The sequence below is a fragment of the Elephantulus edwardii genome, unplaced genomic scaffold (assembly GCF_000299155.1).
Source record: "Elephantulus edwardii isolate Elephantulus edwardi_28Jun2011 unplaced genomic scaffold, EleEdw1.0 scaffold00085, whole genome shotgun sequence".
Classification (NCBI taxonomy): domain Eukaryota; kingdom Metazoa; phylum Chordata; class Mammalia; order Macroscelidea; family Macroscelididae; genus Elephantulus; species Elephantulus edwardii.
The window spans coordinates 13,317,315-13,342,555 of record NW_006399835.1 but is presented as its reverse complement, the minus strand read 5'-3'; the positions used below and the strand labels follow the sequence as shown (position 1 = coordinate 13,342,555).

The 25,241-nt window shown below is 35.6% G+C and overlaps 1 protein-coding gene across 4 annotated transcripts in view; it reads left to right on the top strand.

Moving 5' to 3' along the window:
• The window catches only part of TFG (TRK-fused gene), a 34,534-nt gene extending 10,531 nt beyond the window's left edge, over nucleotides 1–24,003 (top strand). The window contains exons 2-8 of one of the 4 annotated variants that reach the window (XM_006890016.1): nucleotides 1,468–1,551; nucleotides 9,972–10,118; nucleotides 11,551–11,718; nucleotides 16,161–16,289; nucleotides 20,195–20,290; nucleotides 22,235–22,275; nucleotides 23,205–23,581. In XM_006890016.1, the coding sequence (XP_006890078.1) occupies nucleotides 1,468–1,551; nucleotides 9,972–10,118; nucleotides 11,551–11,718; nucleotides 16,161–16,289; nucleotides 20,195–20,290; nucleotides 22,235–22,269 (659 nt within the window). In that variant the 3' untranslated portion in view covers nucleotides 22,270–22,275; nucleotides 23,205–23,581. Of the gene's footprint in view, nucleotides 1–1,467; nucleotides 1,552–9,971; nucleotides 10,119–11,550; nucleotides 11,719–16,160; nucleotides 16,302–20,194; nucleotides 20,291–22,234; nucleotides 22,276–23,204 lie in introns of all 4 variants that reach the window. The other 3 variants (XM_006890015.1, XM_006890014.1, XM_006890013.1) reach the window with 3 other exon arrangements.
• Nucleotides 24,004–25,241: the final 1,238 nt, after the last annotated feature.

The window sequence follows — 25,241 nt, the reverse complement described above, 5'->3', positions numbered from 1 at the left end:
GACTGGGGTAATCGGGATGGGTGTGTCAGAGGCGGTGCGGTTGGCGCAGGATAGAGCAGGGTTTAGGGCTGTTGTGCATAGGGTCGCTATGAGTCGGAAATGACTCGACGGCACATAACAACAACAGCAGTGTCTGCTTTGTACAGGAGTTGGGTCTGTCTATGAGGCCTTTGAATGGGTTCTGATGCCTGTCTTTTAACTTTCAACTAGTGGTCTAGGGCTTAAACCATTTATGATACTCCAGCAGTACCTAGCACACACAAGAAACTCCTTACTTCAAATTTGGTATGTCTTAAACTGATGTCACTGTTTGATTGCTTTTCGTAAATGACCAGATCTTCATACATATTTCAGTTTTGCAGACCACTTACAATCTCTTGTCATCTTTATCATCATTTAAAACCAATGTTTTAAATTATAAAAATTGTCTGTCATGGAAACACACTGGCTCCTCTTTAAGTTTCTTTTCCATGTATACTTTCTATTTTTCAAAATAGGTTTGAGGAGACTTCTTGAAGGTTGCACATTGTACTCTCATGTTACTAAAAGTGAAAAAACTAAATCTCCAAGTAATGGCTCCTGCTGCTATCTTTGTCCAGTGTAAATCTGCCTAATAAGTGTGAAAATTGGTGCAGTAGAGCTTCCCTGGAATCATCTCTGCCTCCCCAGGCAACTGCTCTCTCCTCCCCCATCACTGTGTGTATGAAGTTACCTTGTCCAGGCCCCACTTCTCCTTTTCTATGGCTATTTTTCTGTTCTTGCTCTCTCCAGAGAACATTTTTCTCCCCAGCCTTTTGAAAGCTTTTGAGACATGCAATTGATATGCTAATATAGTATTCTTTATCACTGAGTTCTGGGAGATTTCAGTCTTTTTATGACTATTTGTCCATATGAATATTTTATTAGTAAGAAATTGTTTTTATTTTCCTATCAAAATTATCAGTAACCTTACAGATTCCGTTCCTTAATTCATTAAAAGAATTCTGCAGAATTTGTAATACTGGACTAATGACTATCTACAGCTATTGTTCCACTTGGCATCAGTTTGATCTCACTGAATTTAGGGTTAGATTTTGAATGAAACTCAAGAATTTTTATTAATGTCACTTTTGAGAAATAGATTTAAATTTTTTTAAAAAGACATTTCAGTCTGAACCAGTGATTTGTGATATTGCTGGCATAAATCTCCTGATGACGAGCAAAAGTCCATTTAGTTCTTTAATCTTGGTTGCGAGTTTTTGCTTCTCTTATGAGGGTATGATAAATGACCTTGCTGTAGAGTTAAGAAAAATGGATTTTTTTTTAACAAGTAACACATCTTTCCTAGATCCTTTATAAAGTTTTTTGTGAGAAATTTTAATTATCCTTTGCAATATGTGTTATGGATTTTAATTTTATATGTGCCCTGATTTATTACTGAAGCAAATATGAAATTCATTTTTTCCATCATATTTTTTTACTTTCTAGATGGCGATCTTATAACAATTTTTGATAGTTCTGACCTTTCGTTTGCAATTCAGTGCAGTAGGATATTGAAACTGACATTATTTGGTAAGTGGTAAACTTTCTAATTATTTTACTCATTGTGTTTTTATCAAAGATTTTTTTTTAAATTTCTCTTTAATAAATACAATTAAGTAACATTTAAAAGAGTATATAAGAGCTAATTTTAAACTACTTAAAGTCGGCTTTATGTTTTTTAAGAAAATGGTCAAAGTTGTAGATACAGTGTGGATAATTTTGCTTTAAGTTGGCTACATCAGAGTTGACAGTTAGCTAAAGCTTAACTATGTCCATTTCTTTTGGGTGATATAGAAAGTAAGCATATTTTAAATTTCACACCTGACTACTACTGTTTAGCAACCCTGAATAATAATAATACGTGTCACTTACATAAGGTGTTTTAGGGTTAACATTATTAAGCTAAGTTTCCAAGAATTTATAATTACCTTTGTCCTATAATATACTACATTTTCATTTATTCTCAGGATTAACTGATTTTATAGGCCTGTTACTTATATATTATCTTTTAAGGAATAAAATATTAGAGTTAGCTCTATTTAAAAAGAAATATAATACTCAGTCCTTTAGATTTTATTTAAGTTTGACAAGTTTTCCAGACACATGCCTTAAGGGACAAAACAGTTGAGAATTATTACACAGTTGAAGTGGTAGTATGATTATGTAAAAAATAAACTGTGGACTTTTTTAAAAAAAATAATTTTATATTGATTTGTTTACGAAGTCTGAATACATTTGGTTTCACACTATTCTTCACTTCATATTCTATTACATAGAATCATTCCCATTCATTACATTTTATAAAATTAATCACTACTGGCCTCTGCCCACCATTGCTTATCTTTCTAGATCTCTACTGGATCTTTTCCATTTCCTTTATTCTTCCCTCCTTCCGCCCATCAAATTGTGTGACCCGTGATTCTTCCCTGTCCATCCTCAAGCCTCTGCTCCTGTCCTTCCCCCTTGGATCCTCGTACATGTTTTACTAGTTATTTATTTCTACAATAATGGTCTTATGCAGTATTTGCCCTTATGAGACTGAGGTAGTTAGCTCAGCATAATGCTCTCTAGTCCTTCCCAAGTTATGAAATAATTTTTGAAATTGTTGCTGAGTGTTGCATCATAACAATAATAATAAGAATAAGAAGAAGTAGTGTGAATGTACCATAATTTTTCAATCCATTTGATTGTGGTTGGATATTTGGGCTGCTTCTGTGTTCTCAGGATGGTGAGTAGTGCTGCTGTGAACATTGGTGTACAAATTTCTGTTTGTTTCTCAGTTCTGATTTTCTCAGGGTATATTCCTAACAGTGGAATAGCTGCGCCTTATGGAATTTCTTTTTTTCAACTTTCTGAGGAAATGTCACACTGCCTTTCAGAGTGGTTGTACCATTTTACAGTCCTACCATCTGTGTATGAGAGCTCCTGACTCTTTGCATCCTCTGCAACCTATATTGCTTGTTGTCCTATTAAACTTTGCTACTGCTACTTGGGTGAGAATGGTATCTTATTGTGGTTTTGATATGCATCTCTTACTTACAGTGATTTTGAGCATTTCTTCATGTATCTGTTGGCCATGTGTGAATTTTTTTTTCCTAATTAGATTTTTTTTAACTATACTATGGTACACTGAAACAAAGCTTTCCATGAGTAGCCCTCTTTATGATCTGTTTATTTCATATTTTGTTAAAAAGTATAAATATGACTTAGGTTTCAAAATTTTAATAGTTTTATAGTTGTTTTAAAGAAAAGATATTTTTGTACATTTGTTATTATTAGGTTCCATTGAGTCAAGTGCAACGCGTAGTGACCCTGTGAGTAGCAAACATGAACCCTGCCCTATCCAGTGCCATCCACATCATGTCTGAGACACTGGAGCCCGTTGCAGAGGTTACGATGTCAGTCCTTCTCATTGGGGGTCTTTTCCTTCTCTAACTCTCCATCTTTCCAAGCATTAATACGCCTTTCTGCCTAGCACAATAGTGAACCTAAAATACATACTATTTAATTGACTTAATTAGTCGTCTATAAGATAGATAAATGTGAAAATCCTTCTCAAAAAGTAAGAACATGCCGTTGTAGATAACTTATTACAGATACATTTTTTAATGAAGTACTTTAGAAAAAAATTTCCGCTGATGGAAAAGTCAAGGAAAATTGATTATCACCACCTGTACTATGAGTTTTTTAGGAAATATTTTTGAGGGTTTAAACTATTGTCCTTAAATGGGGTGGATTTAAATTTAAACCCTCTGCATAATTTGAGATCTTCCAAACCTAGATTATACCATGATAATATAGCAGAAGCAAATTCATATGTCTCTTTAAAGGTTATATTCTCAGTCCAGATCACATAGCTTCTCAAAATTCTGTTGAAATTATAATTCAGAACTGTAAGATACATTAAAAAATTAATGAAGAAAAGTGGACAGAACAGTTAGTAGAAACAACAATTCTAAAAACCGTGAAAAGTATACAAAGCAGTGTGATGAACACATTTACAAAGAATATAAAGTAACTTTAAGAAATGAAATACTTAGTGGCTTAATTAAGCATCCAGTTATACTAGTTGAAATTAGTTGCTATCAAGCCAATTAGTCACAGCTAAAGATTCTGAACTAGTGAACTGAAAGGTGATCCAGAGAAATTCGAGCAGAATGCATGAAAACAGAAATGAATGTTAAAAAAAAAGTTGAGAAAAAGTGAAGCATATTTCCACAAAGTTTAAAGATGGAGAGATTAGGAGACGAGGAATATTTAAAGAAGTCATGATTGAAGATTTTTTCAGAATTATATAATGATAAAGACAAAATTGTCCGAAGCTAGAGATTACATCAGGAAAGGAGTGCATTGGGGATACTTCCTGTCTCCTTACCTTTTCAATTTATATGTGCAACAGATCATTTGGGAGGCTGGGCTTGATGAAGAAGAATGTGGCATCAGGATTGGAGAAAGACTTATCAACAACCTATGCTACACAGATGACACTGAAGAGGACCTGAAGGGCTTGCAAGGACTATAGTCTTCAATATGAAGAAAACAAAGCAACACCATGATAAATAGAGAAGAGATAGTGGTTGTTAACAATTTCCGATCACTTGGTTCCACAATCAACACTTGCACCAGGAAATCAAAAGACAAATTGGACTGCGAAAATCTGCTGTTGGGGACCTCTCCAGAGTGCTAAAGAGCAATAATGTCAGGATAGAGACTAAGGTGCACCTAATCTAGGCCATTATCTTTGCAATTACTTTCTATGCATCAGAGAGCTAGACAGTGACAAAGGATGACAGAAGTATTGATGCCTTTGAGTTGTGGTGCTGGAGAAGAGTCTTGAAAATACCATGGACCACCGAGAGAACAGACAAGCTTGTCTTGGAGAGGGTGAAACCAAGTCTCTCCTTGGAGGGTAGGACTTTGAAGCTTCATCACACATACTTTGTGCATGTGGCCAGGAGGGACCAGTCCTTTGAGAAGGACGTCAAGCTTGGAAGAGTAGAGGGACAGCACAGGAGAGGTAGATCCTGGATGAAAAAGGGTTGACACAGTGAGGCAATGGGGGTAGGTGTGTCAGAGTCAGTGAGACTGGCTCGGGATAGGGCAATTTATAGGGTCTCTATTATTAGGAGGTGACTTGACAGCACATAACAGCAAATAACAGAGAATACATAAAACAGATAATATTAAAAGTAAATTAAGAGTGACCATTCATAAAGCAGTTGTGTTAGGCAGCTTAACTTCCTCAAACTATTAAGAAAAATAACTGGAAACTTACCCTTCAGTAGTCTCTAAAACTAGTGTTCAAAATGAAGAGACATAAAAACATTTTCAAAGAAAGACTTAGCATATACTGTTCATAAATCCCTTTTTTAAAAGAAATTTTAAAGATGACTCTTCAGTCAAGTGTACATTACGTGTGAAAAGAAAGTGAAAGATGAAAGAAGCAATTGTGAGCCAGATACACTGGTTAATTTATAAGTGAAAATGTCAGTTGGCTTTATAAAATGTTGTGCCATCAAGTCGCCTGCAACTCATAGAGACCCTGTGTACAATAGCTTTGAACCCTGCCTATCCTAAGCCAGTCTCCTTGACTGTATCAAGAATATGTTTTTATGGTTAGGTGCTGTCGAGCATGATTCATAGTGACCCTGTGAACAAAAGATCTATTCTGTACTGCACCATCTTCACACTTCCTAACACACAGAGCCCATCGCCAGCAGTCACTGTGTCAGTCCACCTAGTTGAGGATATTCCTCTCCTTTGCTGACTCTCACACTTCCCAACATCAAGTCCTTCTTAAAGGAATAGCACCTCCTAGCAACATGTCCAAAATATGTGAGTGTTGACATACTAGGCATAGTTGCTTTTGTTGTTGTGTACCTTAGAGTTGGAACTGACCCATAACTGACCCTCCAGTGGCTTTTCAGAGGCAGTTAATGGTACAGGAGGAGATTGCCCATCCTTCTCCTGATGAGCAGCCGATGGCCTTGAACCTTGTGCCTTTACAGTTCCTTGCCACTAGACTACCAGAGCACCCATAACATGTCGAAAGTATGTGAAGTGAAGCCTCATCATCCTTGCCTCCGAAGAACACTCTGGCTGAACCCTCTCCAAGACATAGCTATTCATACTCTTGGCCAGCCATTGGCTATTCAGTTCTCTTCCCCAACACCACAGCTCAAAGTTGTCAATACTTTTTCTATCATCCTATCTCATTGTCCAGGTTTCAGATCCATAGAAAGGGATCAGAAAAATTATGGCCTAAATCAGACAAACCTTAGTCCTCAAACTGACATCATAACTCAATAATTTGGGGAGATCTTTAACTGCAGATTTTCCCAGTGCAGTAAGTCTCCTTATTTCCTGACTGCTGGTACCATGGGTGTTAATTGTGGATCTAAGCAAGATAAAGCTGTTGACAGTTTCAGTCTCCTCTCCATCAATCATGATGTTGCCTGTTGGTCCAGTGGTAAGAATCTTTGTTTTCCTGACATTGGGATGCAATCCATACTGAAGGCTGCATTCCTTGTCTTCTGCAACAAGTGCTTCACGTCCTCTTCATTTTCAGCAAGCAAGGTTATGTCATCTGTATAATGCATGTTACTGATGAGTCAGTCTCTCCCTTCAGTCCAGATCCCACATTCCTCCTCCAGCTTCTCGGATAATTTGCTCAGCATACAGATTGAATTAGTATGGAGAGAGAATACGACCCTGGTGCACTCCCTTCCCAATTCCATACCGTGCAGTGCTTCCCTGCTCTGTTCGCACAACAGCCTCCTGGTCCAGGTATAGGTTCTGCATGACCACAATTAAGTGCTCTTTGATTCACATTCTTCTCAATGTCAGCCACATCTTGTTAGGAACCATACAGTCATATGCCTTTGCATAATCAATAAAGCACAAATAGACATTCTTCTGGGATTCATAGCAAAAATACTGAACAGTTATGTGTTAAGCCAAGAACAGGTAATTATTGTTGAGTATTGTTGAGTCACTTCTAACTCATCACAACCTAATATATGATAGCCAGGAAACACTGCTAGGACCTAACAGTCATTGTTGAAACCACAGTGTCAGTACATTTGTTAAAGTCCTCTCCTTTTTCACTGACCCTTTCTTGTAATAAGCAGAATGTCCTGCTCAATAGATGGGTCCTCCTTGATAATATGTCCAGAGAAAGAGAGAGAGGAGCAGAACATTTTAAAGCGCAGTTTGAGAAGACAGAGCAAAGTATTATAATGGAATATGCAAAGAGCTGGAATTGGAGAGTAGAAGTCTAAGAAGATACCTAGGAACCTTTATTATCTTCTTAATTATTGGGGCAAAGATGAAAAGTGATTGATGATAGGTGACACATGAATTTTAAAAATGTTTTATCATCTTGTGCTTGACAAGTTTCATTAAAATTGCATTTATACAATTGATATGGCTTAATTGTGGAGTGGAGTATAGCATTTAAATTTCAGAGTATTTGGAACATAGTACCCCTAAAATCACAAGTAGCTATCAGTAGATAGAAGGCTTCTTAAAGTCAGTGTGCTCTGAATAGAGATGAACAGGAACATACCTGCAATCCCACTAACTTGGATTTAATTGATTGCAATCAGAAAGAACAGCAACATGGAGAATAGAGGAGCATCTCAGAAGCTGCTAGAACAGTGTCTGGGTTTATGCTGGGTGATTTTGGAAAAAGGTTACAAAACAGGGCTTTGAATGCTATCAGGGTAGGGTAAGTTGATTCTGAGTTTGGATATCTTGTGAAATTTTATCTTTCAGAGAGAAGTGAAATTAGCCTCATACTGTAATTTAATTGATAAATTAGTAGTGATAATATTGGCAAACCTTGAGGGATGTATGGTTTGATGTTACTATTTGTTGTCTAAGTTCTAGCATGCATATGGAATGGTCTTGTGTTTGTCTAGGTCCATTTTGTCATGCACTGATCTTTCTGATGTTGGTATTTTTAAAATATGTGATGAAAAAAACACAGCAGCCTAGCTGTGATTGCCAGGCCAGTTTGTAGGGTAGACCACTTAAGGTGCATCCAGCAGTACCAGCCCAGTTCCTGCTTTTCAAGATCTTTCTTGTATATTAAAACCAATACTTTAACGTAGGTAGGTTATTATGTTCAACTTTCTTACAACAAAAAAGAAAGTATGTAAAATACTGATGGATTATCTCTTAAAAGTAGTTAACGTATATTGGTGTTTGACAATTAAAGCACATTTAACAATCAAATATCCAGCCCAAACCTTTATTTTTAAATAGATGCCCTTCACTATTTGGTACCTCAGGAGTTTGTGTTTATGTATAAAGGCAGTACATAGAGTTCTTCAGTTTTGAATTCTTGTCTTGAAGTTGGCATTCAGAGCCTTTAAAAAAATTTGTTGCTGGGGATATACTTAATCTTCTCTTTTTTTCAGTCAGCTAAAAATCATTGGACAAAATAGGGAATAAAATGAGGTAACATTGACTTAAGTTTAAAACTGTTTATTGGAAAAAAACAAAACAAACAAAAAACCAAAAAACTGTTTATTGGATAATCCCTGCCCTTTTTTTGTGGCTTCTTATACTGCCTTTAAAAGTAACCACTGAAGGGTTTGTGAGGATTCATAGGTTCTGGTTGTATTTTTTTTTATATATAAAATACTTTTTGTTCACTTTATTTAAGTCAAAAGTAGGCAAAAGAGATAATCCATCAGGTCTTTGTTGTATCTTTATGTGTCTCACCACTGGGCCAGTAGTACCATGACAGATGAAGAAGAGATTGAGGTCGTTAATAATTTCGGTTTACTTGGCTCCACAATCATCACCCTTGGCACCAGCAGTCAGGAAATCAAAAGACAAATTGCACTGGGGAAATCTGCTGTCAAGGACCTCTCTAGAGTACTGAGAAGCAACGATGGCAGTCTAAGATACTAAGGTGCGCCTGATCCAGGTCATAGTCTTCGAATTACTTGCTGTGCATCAGAGAGCTGGACAGTGACTAAGGGTGACAGAAGATGAATTGATGCCTTTGATTTGTTGTGCTGGAGAATAGTCTTGAACATACCTTGGATAACCAAGAGAACAAATAAGTCTGCTTTGGAGAGAGTGAAACCAAGTTTCTTCTCAGGGTAGGATTTTGAAGCTCCATCTTACATACTTTGGGCATATGGCCAGAAGACACCAGTCCTTGGAGAAAGATATCATGTTTGCAGGGGTGGAAGGACAGTTTAGTAGAGGAAGACCCTGGATGAGATGGATTGATACAGTAACTGAAGCAATGAGAGTAGGTGTGTCAGAGTGGGAGACTGGCTCAAGACAGGGCAAGCTTCAGAGCTGTTGTACATAGGGCACCTATTAATCATAGGTGACTAGATGGCACATAACAACAAAATGCTTATTTTAATATTGAAGTGTGTAAAAATGAGGTCGTTGAGGGTATATAATTCTAGTAGTTGTTGTTTGTACCATACAGTTGGAACCGAACCGTAGCTGACCCTCTGGAAGGTTTTCAGAAGCATTTTATCACATGGGAGGAGATTGTTCATACTTCTCTCACAGAGCAGCTGGTGAGATTTGAACCTTGTTCCTTCGGAATTGCCATGTAACTTCTTGCCATTAGGCCACCAGAGTTCCCTATAATAATTATTACAAATGAATTTAAAATGAAATTTTGAAGGAAAACGTTTTAGGCTTGAATTTATTTTATTGTAGGTGAATTCTTAGCAACTTTGTATGCTTTTGTTATCTGCCATCAGTACTTAGGAATGTTTCTTTTTTTCTAGAATTAAGTCATTAGCAATAGACAGTCCTTAAAGTTAACACTTAAATGACATCAGTAAGTATCTTTTTTATTTTCTTAAAATTTTCAAAGGAAATATACTTTCCTTATTATGTATTGTTCTGCTAATAAACTTTTTCAAAGATATTTTTTTGTTTTAACCAATTTAATGCTTTTATTCCAGTTAATGGCCAGCCGAGACCCCTTGAATCAAGTCAAGTGAAATATCTCCGTCGAGAACTGATAGAACTTAGAAATAAAGTGAATCGCTTATTGGATAGCTTGGAACCACCAGGAGAACCAGGACCAGCCACCAGTATTCCTGAAAATGGTAAACTATGGGTCAATTTTACTCAGATTTCTTAGTCTCCTCTTCTATATCCTTGTCCTTTTTGGGGGTGGGATGAGAAGTGGTGCCTGTGTGTTTTTAACCTTCTCCGGTGGAAGAGTTCAAGAATAAGAGTTTATTCTTGACTACGGTAGTGTTCATATTTGTATTCCTAACCCTGACTATTTATACAAATTATGAGAACACAAGGAAGATTCCTGGATCAAATCATATACCTGGGAGTCAGTCTTATTTGTACAGTGCTGCCAGGGTGGTTCTTTGACAATTAGACTACTAAGTTATTTTTCAGACCTGTTAACTTTTCAGATACGCTGTGAACCTCTTTAAGAATTTAATATATTTTCATGAGTTTTTTGTGCTACAGAAAGTAGTTTCAAGTTAAAAATATTAGGAAAGTAAATTAAAATGATAATTATTACACAGTAGTTTTTTTTTGTTTGTTTGTTTGGACAGTCTTATAGTCATTGTGTCCTTCTCATTTATTTAATTAGTTCAATAATATATTTGTGCATTTTTTAGGGTTGGCTGTTTACTTTTATTTCTGGATTTTAACATCATGTGAGATAATTTTAACATTTTGCTTCTGTAAAAGTTCCTGGGCTGCTTAAACTCATAGGACTATCATGAAGTGATAATCTTCTGAAGAAAAAGAAAGAAATAATAAAAACATACCAAAAGTTAACTTTTATTCATAAAAGAAATCCACTAGTCAGTGTCAGAACCATTTGGTTTATATAGAACTATTATCTCTTCATTGTTCTGCCTTGCAGTGGTTTTTAAACCTTTTTTTCTTCCAGTGAACAAATGATATGTAGCTGCATGAATGAATTCCTTTGCAGTGATTAGTGTAAAGTTAGGCATTTGGTTGTGTGGATCATAACAAAATTGACGCTAACACTGAGAAGAATGGGAATTCCAGAGCACAATTTTAAATATGAGCACAGTTAAGTGTTTGGAATTCCCATTCTTCTGAATTTTAGCCATAGACTGTTGTGATCCACAACAGTTATGTTCATGGGAAAACAATACGTAGACCAAAACGTGTATTATCCTTTGACAAAATAAAATATTAATTTCTATATGTACTGTTTTCTAAGTGTATACTTAAGTCATGTGCTGTAAAAAAATAGTAAATAGTTTTTTATTCTACAGGGCTTGCATTTTTTTTTAATTAGGTAGAGAGTTAAATAGAATTTATTTAAAAAAAGGTTTATCTTTTACTTTCTGATTTTTAAGAGTAAAAAAATAAACAAGTATAAACAGGAAATGAAAATTAATAACCCCTTATTCAGAGGGATCCGTTAACTCAGTAGGCTGAATTTATGCATGTATTTCATTTTTAGCCTTCACTATCTGTATAATAAGTGAAATGAAACCAAGATTTTTTAAATTTTTCTATCCTGTTTTCTTAAAGATACTGTGGATGGTAGGGAGGAAAAACCTTCTGCATCTGATTCTTCTGGAAAGCAGTCTACTCAAGTTATGGCAGCAAGTATGTCAGCTTTTGATCCCTTAAAAAACCAAGATGAAATCAATAAAAATGTCATGTCAGCATTTGGCTTAACAGATGATCAAGTTTCAGGTAAGCCAGCATATTTGTTAGTTTACTTCACTTTTTTATTGTTCTCTCCCATCCCTTCACTTCTGTTTCCTTCTTATTTTGGAAGAACAATTTCAATGTGGTGAAGTTTAAAAGAGCTAAATTGTTTAATTAAATAATTCTTTTACATATGTACATTCCTGTGAAAGCACTAGCTAGATCTAGATATAGATAGATTGTAGCACCTGAGGTTTTCTTGTGCCTTTTACCAGTATGTAGCACCCACCCCTTGAAAAGATATGCTCAAGCATATTTTATGAAAAGTGAAATCTCTACTCTTTCTTTATTGTGTTCTAGTTGTTACTCATAATGAACCTTTGAAAAATAGATCTAAACTGTGTCTTGTCTTGTGTCATCCGTTTCATCTGTGACATGCTTGAGCCCATTGCTGCAGTCACTGTATCGGTCCTTCTGGTTGAAGGTCTTATTCTCTTTCACTGGCACTCACCTTTTTAAGCATGATATCCCTTTCCAAAGAATAGCCTCTTTTAGCAACATGACAAAGTTTCACCATCCTTACCTCTACAGAACTCTCTGGCTGCACTTAATTCCATGACATACCTGTTTGGTCATTTTAGCAACCCAGGGGCTGTTCAGTACTCTTCAACATCATAGCATAAAGGTAGCAATTTTTCTGTTACCCTTCTTCATTGTCCAGCTCTCAAATGCATAGCAAGTCATTAAAAGGACCATGGCCTAAGTTAGGTGCACCTTAGTGTTCAAGCTGGCATCATTGCTCCTCAGTAATTTGGAGAGGTCCTTTACAGCAGATTTGCTCCATACAGTATCTCCTGTTCTTCTGACTGCTGGTATGAAGGATGTTGATTATGTATCCAAGTAATATGAAATTGATGACAATTTCAGTCTTTTCTCTACCTATTGTTAATATTGCCCATTGGTCCAGTAGTGAAGATTTGTGTCTTCTTGATGTTGAAATGCAGTTTATATTGAAAGTTGTCATCTTGGATTCTCTGCAGTATTAGTTTCAAGTTCTCCTCACTTGCAGTAAGCAAGATGTGTCATCTACTTAGTGCAGGTTGTTGACGAATTTTCCTCTGATCCACATACCACATTCCTCTTCATAGAGTCCAGGTTCTTGAATTTATTTTGCTCAGCATACAGATTAAGTAACTATGGAGAAAGAATATCCACTGACTTAAACTTTTCCTGATTTTAATCTATATGGTATTCCCTTGCTCTATTCAGACAGCAGTTTCTTGTTCTAGGCATAGTTTAAATATGAGCACAATTAAGTGTTCTGGAATTCCCATTCTTCTCAGTGTTAGCCATCGATTGTTGTGATCCACACAGTCAAATGCCCTAGAATGATCAATAACATATAAATTGACATTCTTTTGATACTCTTCCATCTAGGATCCATCTGATATCAGTGGTGCCATGGCCTCTGCTAAAGCCAGCTTGAACTTTTGGCAATTCTCTGCCAGTGTTACTATTCTAATTATTTTTGGATGATCTTCAGCAGTATTTTGCTTGCATGTGGTATTAATGATATTGTTGGGTAATTTACACATTTTGTTGAACCATCTTTCTTGGAAATGGGAACAAATATGCATCTCTTTCAGTCATTTGGCCAGGCATCTATCCTCTAAATTTCCTGGCATTGACTGGTGAGCACATCCAGTTGCACATCTGTTACTTGAAACGTGTCAGTTGGTATTACTTTGATTCTTGGGACCTTATTTTTTGCCAATGCCTTCAGCACAGCTTTATCTTCTTCTTTCATTACCATTGGCTTTGTATCATATGGTATTTCCTGAAATTTTTCAGTGTCAACCAGTTTTTGGATTTTTTGTACAGTGACTGTATCTTCTTTGGTGCTTCCTTTACTATGCTGTAATTTTATTTTAGATTTGTTGCAGAATTTAAATTATACTTAAAATTTCTTTAATCAGATATATGTTGTTGTTGTTGTTGTTATATGCCGTCGAGTCACCTGCGACTCATAGCGACCCTATGTACAACAGCCCTAAACTCCGCTCTGTCCTGTGCCAATCGCACTGTCTCTGACACTCCCATCCCAATTATCCCAGTCACTGAATCAATCCACCTCATAGAGGGCCTTCCTCTCCTGCGCTGTCCCTCCACCGTCCCAAGCTTGATGTCCCTCTCTAAGGACCTGTCTCTCCTCACAACATGTCCAAAGTAAGTTAGACGGAACCTCAGAATCCTTGCCTCCAAGGAGCCACCTGGTTTTTTCTGAAAAAATTTAGTAAAATTTAAGTTGATTCTGGTTAAATAATTTTATTGTAGAAAGTACTTTTACAAGAAGTAGTTTTTAATCTTAAAATTAGACCTACACTATTATGTCTTCTTTTTCTATTTTGGTCATCATTTTAAAACAATTTTTTTCCTGCTTTATTCTCTTTGGAATTCCAGTTGGAGAGCTTTTCATCACTCAGTGGTTCTCTGAAATCTGTTCATTTTCTTAAATCTTATTACCCCCCCCCCCATCTATTACACTCTGAGCTTTAGAAATCACTGGGTGGTTTTTCTTTTTAAAATAGTTCTCTTGCAGTTCTTTAACTTCATATTCATCAAGACGATAGTTTCCTTTAATTCTATGAATGTTTTTGGTTTAGGTTTTTGTATTTTCTCATTTTCTTTCTTTTTAAAAGTATAATATCTGCTTTGAAATATTTATCTGCTGTATTTCAGCATCTGTCTGTCCTGTGGCCTATATAGTACAGGTGTATACTCAGCTTTTGCTCTATTGCTCTTTATGCTCTAGTTGCTGCTTTTGGTGCTGAACCCTTGTGTGTATGTGTGTGTCTGTGTCTGTGTGTTCTGCCACATGTTTAGCTTGGGAGTTTGGGCAGAGTAAACCCTGTGATTTTGAGTGTTACTCTGTTGGTGACTCCCTTATGTTAGAGATTTCTCCTTAAATTTCTAGGTGTTTGACAGTTTGTTTTCTGTAATCTTAAGTCAGTAAATTTGGATTCTATTATTGGAACTGCTAGGGTCAGGCCTGTAATTTTTATCCCTTGAAAACTCTTGGGGAAAATTCTGCTCAGATATTGGCTTACATTTGATTGCTTTTCAGTCATTTCACATAGTTGTATCTTCTGGGCTTTAAAAAAAATTTTTTTAATTATCATTTTGTGAGGACTTAAATGACTAATTTTTTTCTGCCATTATTATAGCTGGAAAAACAGGATTAGTTTTCTTTGAAGTTTTTATGAGATTATTCACTAAAGAGAATTTGAAATCTGAAGAGACATTGAATTGTTTAGAATATGTGCTTTGGGGGGGGAAGGCATATCAGATAAACATTTGTAGAGTAACTGAAATATAAGTTTAAATTCTAGCTACTTACTAAGACACCAGAAGATGCCATTTAGAGGAAATCTTTGATGCTAGGTTTAAAAATTTAGATTCTCTTCAAAAGGTATTTTTTTTTTACTTTTCCAGAATTGAAACTTTAATGAATTGTTTTCATTCATTTGTTTGTTAATTATTCCTGAAAAATTATAATGATTATATGTTTAAATTAAAATGCTTGGCCTTGTGAGTCAGACAGAAAGACTCAAAGAAGTCTACTGAAAAGAAGTCATAGTTTAAGGAAAGTTGAAGCCTAAAAATGGGCAAAGTAGATGGAAATAAGACTATCACAAAGTAAACTGCACAAAATCATAAGTAGAAAAATTCTTATAAACAAAGAAGACTTGGTAGAACTATAGAATTTGAACTGATTTTAATTATACTTAGATGTGTATAAATGGTGCAGATATAAGGGACAGTAATAAATTGAAGGCCAAAATAGCACTAGATAAATAGAATAAGGAGGAGCTCAGACTAGCTGTGGGGGAGGGGCATGTGAAGAGTAAGACATGTTTGAGCTCTTGGAGCACACTAGAGGGTTGAATTTACTTTATGGGCAGTAGATACCCATTGATGAATGACATGATGGTGCTTTTAGTTGATACATAAAATGTTGCACAGGGTAGGAGGATGTTAGCATTGCGGGAATGAGGATTGGCTTTTGCAGGAGGAAGTTAGTACTCAGCAATATAAGCACTCCTTTTGTGGCTATATATTCTTAAGAGAGTTGATTAAAGGACAGAATAACATTTAGTTGCTTTTGAGTTGATTATGACTCTTGGTGACCCTGTGCATGTAAGCTACACATGCCCCATAGGATTTTTAAGTCTGACCCTTGGAAGCAAATTGCTAGACTTGTCTTCCAGGTTGCTTCTTGGTTGGTAAAACCAGCCAGTTTTTCCAGCTACTTGTTAAATGCTTAATTGTTTGCATCATACAGGAACTTCTTAAAGTACATACCCTTAAAGTAGAAAGCTGCATTTGTGATGGTGTATAGTCTACACTACTTTTATAGTTTCTGCCTTATTGAACTTAAGAGAAAGTCATTGTATTGGGCATTAAATTAGCATTTTATTACCATCCAGGGCCACCCAGTGCTCCTGCAGAAGACCGTTCAGGAACACCTGACAGCATTGCTTCCTCTTCCTCAGCAGCTCACCCCCCAGGAGTTCAACCACAGCAGCCACCATATACAGGAGCACAGACACAAGCAGGTCAGAGTGAAGGTAAAATAGAGTTTAGAGCACTAAATCTGTAGAAAGGGCATGAGCCAACAGTTACATAGGACTGCATAGTTGGCAATGGTGAATAGCTTATGTATACATTTGTGCTTTGAACAGAAATGTGAAAATTATCTTTTTGGAGTTAAAAAATTAGTAGGCCATGTGAGTATGTTTTCAGTTAATTGAAAAGAAAATAATCTAAAAGGTATCTATACAGGAGTAATGATCAGGAAAAATTTATACCTATCTGTAGTGAACCTTGGGGAAAAGAGTGGAATTGAGAAGGACATCACATTTTATTTTGCATGTGCTCAGGTGTTATTTTATTTCCTGCTCTCACATCTCCCCTGAATCCCTAGTGGCTGTGTTATTTTTATTGTAATTTAAAGATTCTTAAAATAGAAACTTCTTTGTAGCAAAACTATTAAGTGGAATGTTTTAGTTCTTTATTTTTCTGTGTAGTTAGCAAAAAAAAATTATTTTCTTGAAAAAGCAGTGTATTTTAAATGACATTTTTCTTCTCTAAGTAATGTAATCATTATAAATAATTTAGTCTCACTGGGTTTTTATTTTCTCGTACTGTAAATATGCAAGTTAGACTAAACCTTTGATTTCATAAAGTGTCTTTGATCCTGACAGAATGTAACTTGAAAACTCAAGTGTATATATATATTTAAAAGAGTAATTCCTATAGTTAAAGGGTATTGAGGGTCCCAAGCACTGGATAGCAGGACATTGAGGTGCTTCATTTTAATCCTCAGAGCTTTGTAGAGCACAAATGAGGCCTAGTTTCTGATTGCTCCTTATTAAAATATTATTTCTGCAAATTGAGTGTTAGAATTTTAGGATTAAGATTGTACATTTAACTTGAAACCAAACACCAGGTGGTGCTCTAGCTATTGTATGAAGGCTTAAATGTAATATATTTTCAACACTCAGAAACATGTTGAGGCTATTGTTTAAAAAAGAAAAAAAAATTATAGCTTAAAATGAACTGATTACTTTTGGAGCTGGCCTATCATGTTGTGATAATATTTTGAGTCATCTTGTTGAATGAGCTACCTCCATGGTTGGTACAGCCACTCAGAATTAGCACAGGACATTTTGCTAAGGAGTGCATGGTGTGGGAAGACTTTCTGGGTGTTTCCTCTTAACTAATTTGGTCTTATAGTTTCATTTTTGCCAATAATGCAATTTCTAAGGACAGAACAGATTTTAAGGGGGTATTTTAAGTAGGGCTGAAATAAGTGCAAAAAATAGTTTGGATGTGGTAAGAGTTTTCACCATCATATCAGATGAACTAAAACTATGTTAAAACCATTATATTTTACACCATGTGTATTGTTTATATAGAAACAATTGAAAGGGTATTTTCATCCATTATTTGCAGTGGACTTGAAAAGGAATGGAATTTCGGCCCAGTAGTAATATCTCAAGTTTTACTCTCAATGTTTTATTGTAATTGAAAAATCTGTTTTCAGATTTCTAACATTTAGAAATGATGTACAGTGTGCAAAATGTGTGTCATATGTGTCATCCATTAGTAATTTTAGGTTTTTTGTAAGTTTAAATATTATAAAATACACGTCCAAAAACTTACTGCTGTCAAATTGGAACTGATTCATACTTGACCCTTGAGTGGTTTTTCTGAAAATTTAAGCAACATGGTACTAGATGTAACATCTTTCTCGCTCGAAGTAGATGGTGGATTTGAACCAATAGAGAGTTGCTACCTTTCGGTTAACAACACAATTAAAGACTAAGCTAGGAGAGCTCTCTAAAACATATATGTTGTTGTTGTATTCCGTCGAGTCGAAAACGACCCATAGCTGACCCTCTGGTGGATTTTTACGAGGCATGGGAAGAGATTGTTGATCTTTCTCCTTCAGAGCTGCTGGTGAGATTTGAACTGTGTGCCTTTGGGATTGCAACACAGCTTCTTGCCACTAGGCTACCAGAGCTCCTTACAACATATATGTGTGTTCTAAATATGTTCATTTAAAATACATTTGTATAAACATGTTTGTCAGTATATTAATTTAAAATTCAGTGTTTTCTTCTGTGTAAGTATACCATTAGCTCCCCCCCATTAGTAGATTTTGAAGGTGAAATTCCCCATCATTATTACCTAAGATCAATGGAAGTGTCAAGTAATGAAAAGATTTTTAGTAGCCACATTTTTAAAAATAAGAAAGATAAAATTATTATCATTAGCCCACTATTTCTACGTGAAATTATTATTGAGAAGTTAATGGCTTTACTCTTTTTTTAACTTCATAAAAAAATCTAGTTTGTGACACTGATCTGAAAAACTTCAGCATAACACATCATAGTGAAGACCAGCCACATTTCAGATGCTCAGAAACTACATTTGGATGATGACTTGTTTGTTACTTTGGAGTCAGTCTTAACTCATGCCTAATTTATCATTTGAACAACTGTAAAGAAGTACAAATGAGGAAAGATAGCAAACAACAAATTGCTAATTGCAGGAAATAATGCATGATAGCCTAGTGGTAGGAAACTGTGCTGCAATCCCAAAGGCACATGGTTCAAATCCACCAGCTGCTCTGTGGGAGAATGATAGGGAGTCTGCTTCTGTGCAGTTAACTGCCTCTGAAAACTCGCTGCAGGATCACCAATGGGTCAGCTCCATCTTGATGTCATACTATTACACAAATGGAGGTCTAGCGGTAGAGTTGCACTGCTAACTCCAAGGCTGTGCATCTCCAAAGGTTTGAGTCTGCTAGTGGCTCTGACAGAGAGAGATGGGCAGTCTCCTCCCATTGTGATTTTACCCTCTAAAACCTGATGATGTATAGTTGCCTTGAGTCAGAATTGACCTGGCTATCGTAAGTGAGAATAAAGTTTAAAATATTTCTTCTTAGGAAATCTAGTAACTGACCCCAAATGAGGTGTTCTAGTGGCATCTTTCATAGAGTTGCACTGCATCCAAAAAGCCACACCTCTCTGGTTCAAATCACTAGTGGGTTTGAGGACGAAGGATAGGCAGTCGCTTCAGTGCAGTTTCCAACCTCAGAAACCCAATGGAATGTCAACTGTGCATTAAGCCTGACTTAATGGTACTGAGTTTGAGTTTTTTGGGGGGTTTTAGTTTTTTGGTTGTTTTTTTTTTTTTTTTTAAGTAATAAAAATGATACTAATACAAAAGCCAGTTCATCCTCAACAAGAACAAACAACGCAATTGCAAAATGTGCAAAGGACATGGATAACATTTTATCAGAGAAAACCTTCAGATGGTCAATAAAGACATGAAGAAATGCTCAAGATTACTAGCTGTTGTGGTTATGTGTTATGGAGTTGCCTGTGTTTGAGTTTTTAACCCTTAATAGTGCTCCATTTCCAGGAACCTTTTCAGAGTTAAGAAGGTATGCTATTATTTAGGAGTGCAGTTAGGCACTTTTTATGCTTTCTCAGATTCTACCAAGTGGCTAGGAAATTCAGTTGGCATATACACCTTCAAAACCAGTAGTTGTTAACTCCCACATATTATTTTGAGATCTGAAATTAAAGGATCCTGTGAAATTCCTTCCTACAAAAGAGTCCATTCAGATGGTAACAAGTAAAGGTATAAATGGTGAAGATGATAAATAAGATGCTTTGGGAAAGATTTAAAAGATATTAATGGCATTTGTCTAGGTTTTTTACTTTGACATAGAATTATTCTTTGTTTTTGTTGAAAATTAGCTTTGAAAAAGATTTGTTTTATTGGCATTTATGAAGTTGTAACCACTAGGGTAACATCGTATCTTTATGTTTACTAATTTTCATTATCGTTATTCATCACTCTTGAGGGTGTACTTTTAAAACTGCGAAGTTTAACCTGTTCCTTCCCCTGTCTTGTTTTTGCTCCCCCCTGTAATTCCGTTTTTCAGGTCAGATGTACCAGTACCAGCAGCAGGCCGGTTATGGAGCTCAGCAGCCGCAGGCTCCAGCTCAGCCTCCACAGCAGTACGGTGTTCAGTATTCAGGTGAGCACGTGTTTAAAAGGACTAGGGTCAATGATTTGAAACTCTTTTCTTGACTCACTAACTTTTAAACTTTCTCTTAACTCCTTGACTAATGGTACTTTTTCTCCTCAAACTAGTATTAAGTCTTTATTGAGAGAAATAACAACAGCTTTACTTGTACACTTACTGTATGCACTTTTTATTGCATGTCAACATTTCTGTGTTACAGTGAGAAAAATCTATAATAACTGCAGCATAAAACAATTTTAATGCCACACATGCTCGCTCTTTTTACCTTTTAAGTGACTTAAACGCAAAAAATGCAAGACTTCCTTATATGTAACATAAGATTTTCTTACGACATTGAATGTATTTTAGCATTTGTAGAAATATGTTTCTCATACTTGGAAAGATGATCTTATTAAAAGAACTAAATTTTAAGGTTTTTAAGGGCTCAGAGGTTTATAGCATAAGTTAATACCATATAAAGAAATGTATTTGTTATAGCAGAGAGGAAGTTTGTGTTTGACTCTTGTTTTACCACCGAAGATTTAAATACCAAAATAATCAGTTTTAATTAAAAACCATCAATTCAACCTTAAGTATTGTAGAAAAGACCTAGTAATCATCTAATTCAGGGGATTTCAGCTCTCAATATTTCAACCTTCACTGTTGTACTTTGGGAGCTCTGATGGCCTAGTGGTAAGAAGCTACACTGCAATCCTAAAAACATGCGAGTTTGAACCCACAAGTTGCTCTGTGGGAGGATAGACAGTCTCCTCCTGTGTGATTTGCTGCCTCTGAAAACCTGATAGAGGGTCAGCTGTGAATTGGTTCTGACTCAAAGGTACACAGTGACAGCTCAGTACTTTAAAATCACTTGAAGAGCTTTTTGAAGTTTACAGGTTTCTGGGCCCTGTTCTGAAATCCCATTGCTTTTAGTCAGAAGTAGAATTCAACATTCAGTATTTAAAAAGCATGAAAGCATTGTAGATCATGCTAAGGTGCAGCTGTAGTTTGTGACCACTGATTCTTACTTCCTCACTGCATGTGTGTGTATGAAGCCACTGTATTCAAGGAGGTTTACTACATCTTCAAGGGTACACAGCTGTTCAGTAAGGCAACTGGAACAGAACCCAGTTCTGACTTTTACTTTCCTATATCATGCTGCATTTTCCACCTAATAAACAAGGGCTTGGCCAGCTTTTTCAGTAAAGGACTTGAAAGTAAGGACTTTGTGTGGTACGACTACTTAGCCTAGAGGTGAGAGGACACTGTAACCACATACACATTGCGGTCAGTACTAGTAGTAGTAGCTTGCTAATGAAATGGCAGTTTTGAGATAATTTTATCTCCTAAGCAATAATTAGGGATAGGATTGCTTTCCAACTAGTTTTAAATACCAGTTAACACAATGAAAAGTCAATACTTAAATATTTTACTAAGTTCTGTTTCTCAAGAAATGTGAAAAACTTAAGATGAAGTTACTGTTTTTATAAGGATAGGAAAAAATATGACCTTCAAGATTTTAGCAAATTAATTTTAGTTTATTGAAGTATTATGGGTTAAATGGTTCAGACAATTATTAAAAATAAAACTCTTGATATTATGTGGTCTTCACTTGAGTAAATACTCGTTTTCTCCAAATTTTCTTTGTATTTCTGATCCTCCCTAGTCACTTTAACATGAATTTCATTGAGAGATACGGAGATAGTCTGCTTCTAAACTAGAAGTGGTGATGGGAACATTGAAACATCCTTGACATTATGCCAGTTCCCTCTGTAATCTTTCCTAGTTTTGTTCTTGGACTGTGTTAAAAAGGTTTCTTTCATGAGTAAATTTTGAACCCAGGTTCAAGGTGAGTTCAGAATATACTCAAATTCATTCATTCCTTTTTTTTTTTCTAATACAGGGTTGTACATATTTTAATAATTTTCTTATGTATCTGGTATTTAATGCTGACAGGATTCCAGTCAATGGAGAGGTTTCATTGCAAGTAGCTGCAGGTGTGTTTCATGGTAGAGATTAAAGTTTTCAGTGAAGCTGACTTTCTTTTAGAAAAATTACATCCTAGTAAATTATCAATCTGGATGTTGTTTTGTGAATTTGTTTTTGTTTTTTTTTATATGTTGTTACTGTTAAGCCAGCATTTTGAGTTACTAAATTATCAGGTGTCAAACCCTAAAGAAATAATTTTGAAAATGGGTTCTGAATTTATTTTTAATTGACTTTTACAAAGAGTATGAATAAACTATAAAGTACTTTGTTGGCACAGTAATGTGTATTTGTAGAATCATAACTCCATTTGAAAATTTAAACGTTCATTCTCTGCACTGTGTGTTTATTTGGAACTGGTGTGAGACTTCCTCTCAAAACCAGGTTAAGGACTGCTCTGCTTTTGCCATTTTCCATGAAAGATAAAATATTAGTAATTCACACATTTGTAATTTAATCATCTCTTCTGTGGTAAGAGTTATACTAGGACAGGATGTTTTGTTTTAGGATTATAAGTACAGTGTAAGGAGCGAAGGTGGTGTAGCATGTTGTCCTGCTAACCATAATGGATTGGCAGTGTTAGTCCACCAGCTTCTCCACAGAGGGAAGATAACATGACTCTTCTCATTAAGATTTACAGCCTTGGAAATCCAGGGGAGGGTTGCAGGGAGTCAGACTTGACAGCTCAGCATTTGGAATACAGAAACAGTTGGAGTGGAGAAATATGTATAGCAATTTCAGTTTAAGACTAGTGACTTCAAAAAATGAAACTATTTGGTCTTAAAATTGTATTTATTATGTTCTGAAACTAACCACTCTACTTGTCATGCATACATTTGTGACCAAAGTTTGTTAAACTTACCAATTTTACTTATACTAATTCTCTGGAAAATTTACAGCAAAAGAAATACAAGACATATACTTTCTTTTGCCTTTACAGCTAGCTATAGTCAGCAGACTGGGCCCCAGCAACCTCAGCAGTTCCAGGGATATGGCCAGCAACCAACTTCGCAGGCCCCTGCCTTTTCTGGCCAGCCTCAGCCACTGCCTGCTCAACCTCCACAGCAGTACCAGGCAAGCAATTACCCGCCACAAACTTACGCTACCCAAACTTCTCAGCCTGCTAATTATACTGTGGCCCCTGCCTCACAACCTGGAATGGCTCCAAGCCAACCTGGAGCTTATCAACCAAGACCTGGTTTTACTCCACCTCCTGGAAGTACCATGACCCCTCCTCCAAGTGGGCCTAACCCTTATGCACGTAACCGTCCTCCCTTTGGTCAGGGCTATACCCAACCGGGACCTGGTTATCGATAAGGAAGCTCAGTTACACTGAAGAATGTAGCGATTTGCCTCCTAAAAGACTCCAATACTATTTTAATTTGTATTGATGTTCATTTGAAAAGGCAGAGCATTTTTTTATGATACCATTGTTGCTGTTAATTGAAAGCATAATTTGCTGGAACACAAAACAGACCAAAATGAAATTTGTTTTTCCTCCCCTGCTTTAAAATGTAGCAGCTTCCTAATTACTTTATTTTGGAGCACTACTCAAGTCTGTGTAAAAGTGGTTGACTTCCTAGCTTGCCTTGTCCAGAGGATATTAAAAATGATAGGGGTAGCCATCTGACTTGGCTTTAATTAACATGATGTACTAAAGTAGATTTCTTTGAGAAGACATCTAGCTATTATGTATAAAATTGTAACATTGATAGGCTAATAAAGATGATTGAATCCATCAGTGGTCTTGTCATTTTAATTTAGTCATTAATGTTACAGACATGACAGAAAAGCTATACTTTTTTCAGGTTGGACCTGAAAAGAAATTATAAGAATTTTAACAAAAGGGTTTTTCTGAGAAAAGTGATTTTTTTGTTTGGGTTTTTTTTTCCCCCACCCCTGGCTGAAAGAAACTAATGAATGGTTAGAAAAATAGCAGTCCTAAACTCTGAAGTCAATTTTACAGGAGTAGTCACAGAGGAATTTTGATAGATGTTGAATAGCTTTGATTTTCTTTATAGAGATGCTGATGTCACAAGTATTTAATCTCATTAATAGTTTATGATTATTGTGAAACTAAATAGCATTGATATAAATGAAGTATACTGAAGAACGTTCTATGCAGGAAAGACCCTTTTAAAATGAGGACAGTAAAGTAGCATCCTATCTTCTTCCACAGATGAAGGAAAAAAAACCGTTTTTAACAAAAATGAGATTTTTATTACAGCTTATGTTGAACAGTTACAGAACCATTTTATGCATTCATTCATAGAGGTCATGTATAAATATACTAAATTGTAAAATAGGGAGCTCATAGTTCTTTTTTGCTCAAATATCACATTCAGTCTGCATACAGCTTGAATTAGATTGAAAACATCAGAAAGACAATTGCTTAAAGGTACAGTTCCACAAAAAAATAGACAACATATATCTGGGTAAAGAAAGTATAAAATGTATTTTTTGAAACATCAGATCTCAATTCCACTTTTAACTGAAATGAAACTTACTGGATTCAAACAAAATTAAAAAAAAAATCTTGCAAATATTTAAAGATATGCCTATTAGTATGAATGTTTATTTAAGCTCTTAAAAAAAGCTTTTCAGCTGTTCTAAAAAAATGTTTAAATAAACATGAATATTAGGACTTTCCTCCCCCGTAGACATTTATGCTGATGATATTTTGCTCCAATAAGTTAAATTAAGAGATTTATGGAAAAGTAACTTACTGGTAGATAAGAATATACATTAATAAAAGTAAGTATCTTTCAAAAGTATATTAAAGTTTTTTATGTTAATTTTGTCATAAAAGTATCTCAAAACATCATTACAACAGTGTGATAAATATACAATTGATCTCTTAAAATACCATGAACAGGGAGCCAGCTTCCCCAAAATTGTAATTCTGTTAATATCTTGTTTTCGTAAAATGACTTTGTAAAACTTGATAAATATTCTCAGCAGTCTTTTCTAATAATAA